The following is a 13,295-nucleotide window of genomic DNA, read 5'->3' as shown; positions in this document are numbered from 1 at the left end:
CTCACTTATCTGATTAAGCACAGGATTCACTATATTATATTTCCAAAAGGTGTTATGCCACTTGTGTGTCTAGGTTTAATTGTACATCAGGGGAAGTATATACTTATTTAGAATGTCAATTATTCCATATTATAAAGCTCCTTCTCTTGATTTGCTAACTGTCAACTACACTTCCACCTTCAGATTACTTCTACTTATTAGTACATTCCCTCTTGCACCTTGTACAGAAGTAAGTTGCAGATACCATTTATATCAGGGCATATTTGCTTACTTCCATTGCTCATGGATAAAACTGTATCCAATGCAGAGAGGGCAGCAGAGCCGTGTCATGTCCAAGGACAAAGTCAATAATCAACATAAATGCGTAGCTGAAAAGCACAGAAGGAAGTCAGAAAGAATAAAGCAGTATATATAGTCAGGGGCGTATCTATAATGGGTGCAGGGTGTGCTGGGCACACGGGCCCCGCACCGCACACCATACACCCATAATATCTAAAACTCACCTGTCCGTGGTCCTGCGTCAGGTGTCAGCGCTGCACAGAACACCGAAAAATGGCCGCCGCTGCCATTTTTCCGGCGTTCTGTGCATGCGCAGTAGACTCTGGGCTCACTCTAGTGCCCAGAGTCTACTGATTCTGCGGTGGCCGGCTAGCCGCATCAGTCGGCTGTTCCCTGCCGCCGGAGAGAGAGGAGGGGACACCGCACGGGGAATGCACACGGGCCCCCTCCTCTCTTAAGATGCCCCTGTATATAGTAAAAGTTGCTGGTAGGTATGTACCATCCAAAAATAAAAGACTTCTATAGACGGACACTCTCTTTAACATACATGCAGTAAAAGTGATGCACAGAGTATGTTGAGATTACAGCATTGATAAATAGATGACAGGAACCAACAACTGAGAACCAGTTCTGGGTAAGCATATCTGCTGCTTTTGTTTTCTGCATGTCCCATTCATGTCTACAGTAGACTATTTACATTGTTCTCCTATGCGGAATACATACTGTCTGTTTATTATTACAGGAATCTTCTGGGAAATCCCTTTAATTGCAACTGTCACCTGGCCTGGCTGGGAAATTGGCTTAGGAAGAAACGTATTGTTACTGGAAACCCTCGCTGCCAAAAGCCGTACTTCCTTAAGGAGATTCCCATACAAGATGTTGCGGTTCAGGACTTTACTTGTGACGAGGGTAAGAATTCAGCAGTGTGCGGATCAGTCATGCTTGTAATATTATGAATAATAGATGTACTGTACTCAAACACCTATGTATTCTGCTGCTAGTATGGCTCTAGTTAGTAGGATAATCCCAAGTAATGTGATGTGGTTTAGGTGCATGTAAATACTTATTTTGTTAAACTACATCCTCTTTTAGTTATTCACATTTGGCGGCCAAAAAGTACATCCCTCAAACATCGCTTTTATGGAACCGTGTACAATGTCTAATGAATATCATTTGTGTCCTTTAAAAACAACAGGGAATGATGACAACACTTGCTCGCCCCTTGCCCGCTGCCCAACAGAGTGTACCTGTTTAGATACGGTGGTCCGTTGCAGTAACAAAGGATTAAAAGCTTTACCCAAGAACATCCCTAAGGACGTCACTGAACTGTAAGTCGCACTGAGTAATCCACACGTACAATGTATATTAGTGCAATCAGCAAGGCTAATCTATACTGCACCTGACTCGGATATATACGGTATTGCACATCCGCAGGGAAGCAGCTATGCAATACCGTACAACTAATATGCTTATGCCTGCAGGAGGCGTCTGAGGGAAAAGACGCCTCCATACAGCATCACAGATCCGAGTGCTTTGTCTGAAGATATCACAATGTTTCTGGCATCGGCCATCTGAGTCAGCTGCAGCTTCCACAGACTGGCCGCCTCCTGCCCGCTTGTGAGGCCAGAAAATCTGCAGAGTCCAAAGCAGATCCTGGCCTACGCACTTCCAGGAAGCAGGGGTGATGCCCCCTCCCCTCCCACAAATGGCCGCAAGAATCAGACGTAAACCATCAGGTAAATAACGTGTATAAATAACTCAGGTGTAAACCCACCATTGTCTCTTGTTACATTGTCTGTGTTTTTGTTATAGGTATTAACTTGCTTAAATACAATTGTAAAATGTAAATGTAAAGTGGAAAATCTCTTCTTGTTGGTTAAAGTACAGTAATAATAGACATTTTGATGTTCTAAAATGCAAAATGTCCCATAATACAGATGTGTCCTCATACGCCTAACGTCAATACACCATGTGGCACGAAACACCTAATGTGAGTGAGCTGCCAGGTCCCTTGCATCTCTGCTAGCGCTGGGCATCTTTTTTCAGCCGAAAATGCATCTTAGGTGCAATGTGATGCGACTAGGACGCAGCGGGAGACTGTGTTGATTAATGTGTATGTGACACTTGTATATCTGTGTGTTACAGAGTCTGTGTATGAACCACAACGGAACTTGGCATGGAAAAAGCTGCAGCCGCTGCATTATAGCATTTCGTATCCAGCTTCAGACTCAGTGGCACACAGATATACAAGTGTCGCATATCACATTAATCAGCACAGTCTCCTGGTATATTCTAGTTGCATCATATTGCGACTAAGATGCATTTTTGGTCGAAGAAGAGGCAAAAAACATGCCCGGTGCTAGAGGAGTCGCACGGGATCGCTCGCACCAAGAGGGGCGCAACTGCAGCAAGAATGTATGAGGACACATCTGTACCATCTTTATTTACTTCTTGTGTCTCATTCACATGGTAGATACAGTGAAACACCGCTCAAACAGCGGAATGCACTATCCTCAAAAATGTGATCAAACATCCTAAAACTTCAATTTATGAAGGTTTGCCACAGATGAAGCATATCCGCTGCTTGTCACAGATCATATCCGCTGCTTGTCACAGATCATATCCGCTGCTTGTCGCAGATCATATCCGCTGCTTGTCGCAGATCATATCCGCTGCTTGTCGCAGATCATATCCGCTGCTTGTCGCAGATCATATCCGCTGCTTGTCTCAGATCATATCCGCTGCTTGTCGCAGATCATATCCGCTGCTTGTCGCAGATCATATCCGCTGCTTGTCACAGATCATATCCGCTGCTTGTCACAGATCATACCCGCTGCTTGTCACAGATCATATCCGCTGCTTGTCACAGATCATATCCGCTGCTTGTCACAGATCATATCCGCTGCTTGTCGCAGTTGAAGCATATCCGCTGCTTGTCGCAGATCATATCCGCTGCTTGTCGCAGATCATATCCGCTGCTTGTCACAGATCATATCCGCTGCTTGTCACAGATCATATCCGCTGCTTGTCACAGATCATATCCGCTGCTTGTCACAGATCATATCCGCTGCTTGTCGCAGTTGAAGCATAACCACTGCTTGTCACAGATCATATCCACTGCTTGTCGCAGATCATATCCGCTGCTTGTCGCAGATCATATCCGCTGCTTGTCACAGATCATATCCGCTGCTTGTCACAGATCATATCCGCTGCTTGTCGCAGTTGAAGCATAACCGCTGCTTGTCACAGATCATATCCGCTGCTTGTCGCAGATCATATCCGCTGCTTGTCGCAGATCATATCCGCTGCTTGTCACAGATCATATCCGCTGCTTGTCGCAGTTGAAGCATAACCGCTGCTTGTCACAGATCATATCCGCTGCTTGTCACAGATCATATCCGCTGCTTGTCGCAGTTGAAGCATATCCGCTGCTTGTCGCAGATCATATCCGCTGCTTGTCACAGATCATATCCGCTGCTTGTCACAGATCATATCCGCTGCTTGTCGCAGTTGAAGCATATCCGCTGCTTGTCACAGATCATATCCGCTGCTTGTCACAGATCATATCCGCTGCTTGTCGCAGTTGAAGCATAACCGCTGCTTGTCACAGATCATATCCGCTGCTTGTCACAGATCATATCCGCTGCTTGTCGCAGTTGAAGCATATCCGCTGCTTGTCGCAGATCATATCCGCTGCTTGTCACAGATCATATCCGCTGCTTGTCACAGATCATATCCGCTGCTTGTCACAGATCATATCCGCTGCTTGTCGCAGTTGAAGCATATCCGCTGCTTGTCACAGATCATATCCGCTGCTTGTCAAAGATCATATCCGCTGCTTGTCGCAGATCATATCCGCTGCTTGTCGCAGATCATATCCGCTGCTTGTCACAGATCATATCCGCTGCTTGTCGCAGTTGAAGCATATCCGCTGCTTGTCGCAGATCATATCCGCTGCTTGTCGCAGATCATATCCGCTGCTTGTCGCAGATCATATCCGCTGCTTGTCACAGATCATATCCGCTGCTTGTCGCAGTTGAAGCATATCCGCTGCTTGTCGCAGATCATATCCGCTGCTTGTCGCAGATCATATCCGCTGCTTGTCGCAGATCATATCCGCTGCTTGTCGCAGATCATATCCGCAGCTTGTCGCAGATCATATCCGCTGCTTGTCGCAGTTGAAGCATATCCGCTGCTTGTCGCAGATCATATCCGCTGCTAGTCGCAGTTGAAGCATATCCGCTGCTTGTCGCAGTTGAAGCATATCCGTTGCGGACCACTTTTATGCATATTGAGAATGCGGCAAACAAGCCGGCACTGCAGTCCCTATAGAATGCTATTGGGCATATAGCCTATGGGCTTCTTTTCACAAGTGGCCCAGATAGGGATCTAAAGGATCCCTTTTCGATAGTGGCCACTTGCACATTCGCAGCACGGTGGCCGGGAATGCGTGTTACTGGTATACAATCGGGAAGCCGGCTGTCGGAATCCCGACAGCCGGCTTCCCGACTGCTTTATCCCGGCGTGGGATAAATGACCGGCGTCTATATCTAGACGCCTGTCATTTCCCCGACGCCGGGAGACCGGCGCCCGGCATCCCGATCGAAGAGATGCCAGGCGCCGCAAGCGGACAGCCGCGCGCGGGGGGGGGGGGGTTAGGTTTTTGGCACCCGGGGGGGATTTAGGGTTAGGCTAGGGGAAGGGAGAGTTAGGGTTAGGTACCCCCCCGGGGGGGACTTAGGTTTAGGCAGCGGGGAAGGGGGTGTTAGGGTTAGGCACTTAGAGGGGGTTTAGGGTTAGGCACTTGGGGGGAGGTTAGGGTTAGGCACCCCTAGGGTTAGGGGGTTAGGTTAGTTTATACTTACCTTAGCGACGATCGGGATTTCCAGCGCTGTTGGGCTTCCGCTGCCGGGAACTCTGCTTTTGTTGGCCAGGCACTCCCGGGAATCGAACCATACCGATTCCGCGTTACTAAACCCGGAAGTGACAATATTGCTGGGACAACTAGGTATAGCGAAGCTGGCATGGCAAGAAGAAGATGGTACATACCAGCTGAAGATCCCTCTATTAAGTAGGTGATGTCCGTTAATGATCGTATAATAATTGCGATCATTAATGCATCTCGCCCAAAGTGTAGTAGAGTCGCTGGGCTGCAACATTAACACCACAGGAATTAGTTTTAATCACATACAAAGTTGCAGATGTAGCACAACGGAACTTGGTGTGAGAGAGCCGCGGCTGCTGCATCGTAGCAGTTCGTATACAGATTCAGACTCATTTCCACACAGACATATATACGTGTTGCAGATCAAATTGATCAGTGTAATCCAGCAAAGTAGTTTTGTTGCTTCCAGTTCTTTTAGTTGTGCGAAAAAGATGCACATTTTGAGCCAGAAAGACGCTCAGCACAGCGGAGTCACCCCGGGACCTGGCTGTTTGGCGTGACTGAAACCACAGTGTATAAGGACACATCTGTAGCAGTAAAAATCAAAATGAATCAGTGATTGAGATGTTTATATGTGTCAGGCACTGAGTTATAGCCCTGTCTGTAGAGGCGGATATTTAGTTGCTCTGTGTATGTGAAGCCATACAGCAGGCAGTAGATCTGTTGTGCAGTGAATTCATTATGCATGCTGCTGACTCAAAAATGAATGTATGTGCCTTAGTACGGTTGTATTTTCATTTTCGTGCTCACTGTTATTTATCTTTCAGCCTCAGGGAATCCAGAAAATCTACCTTGATACGAAACCTTTTAATGCTGTTACATAGTGATGGATTTCATTTTATATTTGTGTTCTAGGTACCTGGATGGAAATCAGTTTACCCTGGTCCCAAAGGAGCTGTCCATTTATAAGCACATGATGCTTATGTGAGTATTCGTAAATCTCAGTTTTTTTCTGCAGTGTATTATAGAACTAGTGAAAAAAAAATATATATATATATATATTTTTTTTTTCAAACCCGAAATTTGTTGCCAAGCCTTACCATCCTCTTATTCCCCTGGCTGTGCGGAAGCTTAACTCAATTCACCCACAAATAGGCTGCCCCACTTTCAGCTGTACAGACTAGCTTGTGTGTATGGTAATGTACTGCTGCAGGGCCAGAGTCTCAATCCCCGAACCCAAATTCCCCATAATGATCTATAAAATAAAAGGGGATGCACTAAGAATGATGGCTCCGGAATCCCAAAGGTAAGTGGCTCGGGTTAGGAGGAGGGTTAGCTTAAGGGTTAAGGGTTAGGCACTAGTGGGAGGGTTAGGGTTAGGCACTAAGGGGGAAGTGTTAGGTATAGGGGGAGGTTAGGCACTATAGGGGGAGATTAGGTTTAGGCACTATAGGGGGAGGTTAGGTTTAGGCACTATGGGGGGGGCTAGGTTTAGGCACTATAGGGGGAGGTTAGGTTTAGGCACTATAGGGGGGAGGTTAGGTTTAGGCACTATAGGGAGAGGTTAGGTTTAGGCACTATAGGGGGAGGTTAGGTTTAGTAACTATAGGGGGAGGTTAGGTTTAGGCACTATAGGGGGAGGTTAGGATTAAGCACTATAGGGGGAGGTTAGGTTTAGGCACTATAGGGGGAGGTTAGGTTTAGGCACTATAGGGGGAGGATAGGTTTAGGCACTATGGGGGAAGGTTAGGTTTAGGCAACAGGAGGGAGAGTTAGGGGTATGGAGAGGGGGTGGATTAGGATCCCAACCGACAGGTGTCGGTATCCTGACCCTGTCGGGTTGCCATCGTCTGGATTCTGACCGTTATGATCCCGAGCGCCGCCATCCTGTACCCAACCAAATTAAAGATGGTAAAAAGGCTAATAGTAAAATATCCTACCGTAATGCAGCATTGCATTACCTATCTATTTCTTCTTCAGGGTCCATGGGGTCCACAGCCATTACGTTGGGTATGAATCCCGGTCACCAAATAGTTAATGCAAACGAGTTCTCTGCTCCCAGGATGCACCGGGGTTCCTCCTCATATACCCCACCCCCTGCCTCAGGTAGTCAGTTCTTCCTGTTTGGTGCGTTTCACCACATAGACGGTGGGACTGCTGGAGCAGTCCTGCAGACGAGTACAGAAAAAAAATGGAGAGTTTACTCTCTATCTCAGCGGGTGGTCTGAGCTGTCCTGGAAGCAGCCTCGCGCCTGATTGGAGGCGCACTGGCCACGCGCTGCAACTACCTCCTCCGGCGCCGCACCGCTAGCCTTGGCAGGTCCATGGCAGGGGATTCGGCAGGGGTGCTCAGGCCCTGGACCGCAACCGGATCAAGGGGATGGCAGGTAAGCAGGTGATTGCGGCGGCAGCTGACGCCGGGACCACGTGGCGGTCCGGCCTCCGGCGGTGAGAGTGGCCGGAGGCGCGCTGCAGTCTGGAGGCATACGGCTTGTCGCCTAGCCTAGACTGCTGGGATATGATGTTCCTGACCAGCCAGGGCTTGTGGCGGCGGCCAGGTCAGTTCACCGGGCAGGTCCAAGCAGCATAGGGGAGGTACGCTTCCCCGGCAGCCCCTCCCCCAATCCACACGCTAGTTCAGTCCTCTGGCACAGTGATTGTGGATTGCTCCTCCCAGCCTCCATATAGGGCAGCCAGAGTGTATGTCAGTTGCTCTCTGAACGCTGCTCCTACAGGACACTGGGCAGTCTCCCTGTATGCCTACCTACTGCTGGTCTAGGTATTTACAGGGCTCTATCCTACCTAAGCTTAGGCTGATTGTGGTGGTGAGAGCTTATGTGCATGTGGCTTGCAGAGTATTTATGCATGACATGTGATTGTTGTTTATGGATACTGTTTCTTCTGTAAAAGAACTGTAATTCCTGTATACTGTCACTGTCTCTCCCCTGCCCTTGCTACAGGTGTGTGGGTTGAGAGTAGAAAGCAGCACATATACACTCAGAACCAGTGACATAGTGTTATGTCTAAGGAGTCTGAGGGTCAGGTGGTGGGAGCCCCGTTGCTGATATCCTGTATAGCCTGCATGGCAGGTTTGTTCCCACAGGACGTTCTACAAAATGGGCTTTGTGGGAACTGTTTCAGACAGCCTCCACACCAATTAAGTTTGCCTGTTTCAGACCCTGAGCCCCTTGGGCGTAATTTTCTCAGGTTGCCCCGGTACCACCGGTTTGGGGTTTGCCTCAGCAGATGCATCCTATGCCCATGATGTGGCCGCCTTGGATGGACCCTGGTGCTTGTAAGGTCATGGCATCATCCTCGGGGGTTTTTCAGCCTCAGGCTGTCAAGCCAAAGCAGCCTAAATCTAGGCGCCATGTATCCCCTCTGAGGAACAGGCACAGGACTTTTCACAGGAGTCTAGCTCCGAGGAGGGTGATGATCATTTCCCAGTAGCCGATGTCCCCTTTCTGATAAGGGCGGAAAAAATGGTTTTAAATATCGAGGAAGGGGATCTTCCGCCTAGGAAAGCCCCCCTGTTTAAGCGCCAGAAAGTGGTTAAGGCAGAATTCCCAAAGTCTGAACATTTATCAGAACTTATAGAGGAAGCCTGGGTCCGTCCGGATAAGATAAGCCAGTCTTCTAAAAGAATGGCGCTTCTATATCCTTTTCCAGCAGAGGACTGTGCCAAGTGGGAGAATCCACCGTCAGTTGATGCGCATGTGGCACAGCTGATTAAACGTACCACTCTGCTAATCCCAGCAGTTTCGCTGAAGGAAACCACGGATAGGAGACTGGAGACTTGTCTAAAATCAATTTTTTCGCTGGCAGGAACGGCCACCCACCCAGCTATGGCCACCGCCTGGGTAGCAAGAGCTATTGAGGAGTGGGCCAAAACTCTAACAGAGTCTTTACCAGATGCCTCTAAGGAGCAATTGGATATGATCTCCTTTATTAGAGAAGGGGCCTCTTATTTGGGAGATGCCGCCTTGGATGCAGGGATCCTTTCCTCTAAGGTTTCAGAAGAGTCCGTGGTGGCACGTAGGATCCTCTGGTTGAAGGATTGGAAGGCAGATGCTGGTTCCAAAAAGGCCCTAGAATTCTTTCCATTCACAGGAGGTGTTCTCTTTGGTCCAGAATTGGACAAAATTGTAGCCTCCATGGCAGCCTCAAAGACGGCAGGTTTGCCATCAGCAACCTTGTCTAAATGAGGAGGGCGTCCTTTCGGGGGTTTTGGCCACAGGGCAAGGCCAAAGGTCAGCCCTCAGCGAGATTTCCACCAAAAAAGGCAGGACCCAGGAAGCCCTGGCAAAACAAACGTCCAGGATCTAGGGTCCAGGATAAACCAGTGGCCTGATGGGACGGGCCTCCCCCTGGGGGATGCCAATGTAGGGGGCCGACTACTTCAGTTCTCAGAGCCCTGGCACCTCACAACAGAGGATGCCTGGGTTCGAGGAGTTGTTTCCCGAGGATACGCCCTGACGTTTTGGAGGACTCCTCTGCAAAAGTTCTTTTGTGTAAACCCGCAGGTGGGTTCAGGAAAAGCTTTGGCCCTTCAGAAGGCTATTCTTGCCTTGCTAGCATCAGAAGTAGTGATTCCGGTGCCAGAGAATCAGTTCCGAGAGGGGTTTTACTCCAATCTGTTCTTGGTTCAGAAACCGAATGGGTCATACCGGCCTATTCTGAGGGAGCTCAACAAATTTGTTCGAGCCCCCAGATTCAGGATGGAAACATTGCGATCAATTGTGTTGGCGATGGAACAGGCGGACTGTATGGTATCCCTAGATATACAGGATGCCTACCTTCACATCCCAATCACACAGGCTCATCAAAAATGTCTTCGTTTCGCGGTAGGGGAGCAACAATTTCAGTTCCAGGCCCTGCTGCTTGGCCTGTCCACAGCCCCTCGGGTATTCACCAAGGTGATGGCGGTGATGATGGCATGCCTCAGACGCCAAGGCGTCAGGATTTTGCCTTACTTGGACGACCTCCTATTGCTGGGGCAGTCCCCACAGCAGGTACAGGATCATTTGATGTACTGGTTCAAAACAAAAAATCTTTGTTGTATTTAATACTTTTCTTTTTTCTTTGTTGTACAGGATCATTTGAGGCTGACAGTATCATGTCTGTACAGTCACGGCTGGATCATAAACTGGCAAAAGTCGTCACCCTGTCCAGTGCAACAGATGTGTCATTTGGGAGCGAGATTGGCCTCCGTGGTGCAGAAAATATATCTGCCGGAGGAGAAGATCCTTGCCCTACAATCACGAATACGCAGGTTGCTTCGCAACAGGCAGATATCCATTCTAGTTTCCATGCAGGTCCTGGGGTCGATGGTGGCCACCTTCAGGATGGTGGAATACGCTCAATTCCACTCCAGACCACTACAGCAATTAGTTCTGTCTCGCTGGAACAAGGATCATCGCACGATTAGGTCTCAGCTGCTGCATCTCTCTCCAGAGGTACGGTTGTCCCTGACCTGGTGGTTGCAGACAAAGCATCTCAGGCAGGGTTGCCAATTTTCGGTGCCGGATTGGACATTAGTCAAAACCGGCGCCAGTCTTCAAGGTTGGGGGCCGATGACGGGGTCACACACTTTCCAGGGAAAGTGGTCAGTGGCGGAAATCTGGCTACCGATAATCATCCTGGAACTAAGAGCTATATTCAAAGCTTTAGTGCAGGCTGAGGAAATCTTAAAGGGCAGGTCGGTGCAGATACAGTCAGACAATCGCACCGCGGTCGCCTACCTAAATCATCAAGGGGGCACAAGGAGTCAGCAGAGACTCATCTGCCCACGATATCTGCCGTGTTCATTCCAGGAATCCTGAATTGGGAGGCCGATTTTCTCAGTCGGCTAGAGATAAATGCAGGGGAATGGGCCCTACATCCACAGGTTTTTCAGAACCTTGTGGACAAGTGGGGTCTACCAGAAATAGATCTGATGGCATCAAGAAGGAACAACAAGGTTCCCAGATACGGATCCTGGACAAGAGATTCGAGAGCTGAGTTTGTAGATGCACTGACAGTAAAGTGGCATTACAAGCTGGTATATCTGTTTTCCCCATTTGCTCTTCTGCCCAGAGTTGTCAGAAAGATCAAACAAGAGGGCAGCACCGTCATATTAATAGCTCCGGCATGGCCGAGACGGCACTGGTTCACAGATCTACAGTCTCTCTCCATAGACACTCCATGGCCTCCGCCATTGAGACCGGATCTGTTGCTACAGGGTCCCTGCTGGTACCCGGATCTTCATCGGCTATCGCTGATGGCATGGCTCTTGAGGCCTCCGTCTTGAGGAAGAAGGGGTTTTCCGAGTCTGTTATACGGACGATGTTGAAGGCACGGAAACCATCCTCAGCCCGTATATACTATAGGGTTTGGCATACTTTCTTTCAGTGGTTTGAACTGAAAGGGTATGATCCACAGAAGTTCCTGGTATCCAGAGTGCTTGATTTTCTTCAAAGCGGTCTGGAAAAAGGGCTCCACCTGGCCTCTTTAAGGGTACAGGTGTCAGCTCTTTCAGTCTGGTTTCAACATAAAATTGCTCTGAGACCAGATATAAAGACCTTTTTTCAGGGGGTGTTGAGGATTCAGCATCCCTTCGTTTCTCCGGTTGTTCCATGGGACTTTACTCTAGTTCTGAAGGTTTTACAAGCTCCTCCATTCGAGCCTTTAAATTCAATAGACATCAAGTGGCTAACAGCAAAGACGGTATTCCTCCTTGCTATGGCATCTGCACGTAGAGTGTCGGATTTAGCTGCGCTTTCCTTCCGGGAGCCGTTCTTGGTATTTCATCAAGATAGAGCAGTGCTACGTACTAGGGAGGGTTACCTTCCGAAAGTGGTGTCTAAATTTCATTTTAATGAAGAAATAGTAGTTCCAGCATTTCAGGGCACAAGTCTCTCACAGGGTGAGGCTTCCCTGGATGTGGTCCGTGCATTAAGAATTCATGTTAAACGCACGAGCAAATGAATTAAGTCCGATTCACTTTTTGTGCTTTATGGTTGTCATAAGCGTGGCTGGCCAGCCAGTAAACAGACACTGACCAGATGGATTTGCATGGCAATTTCATTGGCGTATACAGAGGCTGGTATGCGGGTGCCGGATTCAGTGACGGCACATTCTACTAGGGCGGTAGGTCCATCATGGGCGGCCCGCCGGGGTGCTTCTGCAGAGCAATTATGCAAAGCAGCCACATGGTCTTCCATCCATACCTTTGTCAAATTTTATTCCTTTGACACCTTTGCCTCTCAGGATGCCTCCTTCGGGCGTAGGATTCTCCTCTCTTCCGAGAGTCAGGAGCGTCCCCGCCCATAGGGTTAGTGCTTTGGGATATCCCCAACGTAATGGCTGTGGACCCCATGGACCCTGAAGAAGAAAATAAGAGTTATGGTATGACATACCTTGTTAACTCTTTTTCTTCGAGGTCCATGGGGTCCACAGGACACCAACCCAGACGCACCTGTAGTTCTGGGGAAGGTTTTTCCGTAGTTCTTCTCTTGAGAGTCTGGACTCGTGAGTATGGGTCTTTTCTTTCTTACCCTTTGTTTGTCTCTGCCTGCTTGAGCTTGGTAACGAACTGGCTACCTGAGGCAGGGGGTGGGGTATATGAGGAGGAACCCCGGTGCATCCTGGGAGCAGAGAACTCGTTTGCATTAACTGTTTGGTGACCGGGATTCATACCCAACGTAATGGCTGTGAACCCCATGGACCTTGAAGAAAAAGAGTTAACAAAGGTATGTTATACCATAACTCTTATTTTTTATACATTGTTCACATACAGTAGGCGGTTCACATTAGTAAGACTTTCAAAAATAAGTCTTCAGTCTCTGTAATGAATCAGTGATGTATTTATTGTAGAATATACATTTCGGTGCATCACTAAATGACCTTGGCACCATGTTACTTATTTTATTTTATCTGATCACCCCTGCTGTCTATAGTTTAGGTATGGAGATGTGTAATATAAGACAGTGTATGTGTCTCTTACAGTGACCTGAGCAATAACCGGATCAGTACTCTCTCTAACCAGAGCTTCAGCAACATGACGCAGCTCCTCACTCTGTGAGTAACACCATGCCAGCATCAGGGTGATTGCTGCATTATTGCTTTTATATTTATTTTTATTGTGACTACA

At 48.4% G+C, this 13,295-nt stretch overlaps 1 protein-coding gene across 3 annotated transcripts in view; it reads left to right on the top strand.

Annotated features, from left to right (window-relative positions):
- The window catches only part of SLIT2 (slit guidance ligand 2), a 336,221-nt gene that overhangs the window by 268,486 nt on the left and 54,440 nt on the right, over positions 1 to 13,295 (top strand). For all 3 annotated transcript variants that reach the window (XM_088450628.1, XM_088450627.1, XM_088450629.1), the window contains exons 19-22: positions 1,022 to 1,188; positions 1,475 to 1,607; positions 6,080 to 6,148; positions 13,151 to 13,222. In XM_088450628.1, coding sequence (XP_088306754.1) covers positions 1,022 to 1,188; positions 1,475 to 1,607; positions 6,080 to 6,148; positions 13,151 to 13,222 — 441 coding nt within the window. The remainder of the gene's footprint in view (positions 1 to 1,021; positions 1,189 to 1,474; positions 1,608 to 6,079; positions 6,149 to 13,150; positions 13,223 to 13,295) is intronic.

This window comes from Taudactylus pleione, unplaced genomic scaffold, assembly GCF_031769625.1.
Source record: "Taudactylus pleione unplaced genomic scaffold, aTauple2 ptg000520l, whole genome shotgun sequence".
Lineage (NCBI taxonomy): Eukaryota > Metazoa > Chordata > Amphibia > Anura > Myobatrachidae > Taudactylus > Taudactylus pleione.
Note: the sequence above shows the minus strand (reverse complement) of the source record. Positions and strands in the feature narration are given on the sequence as shown.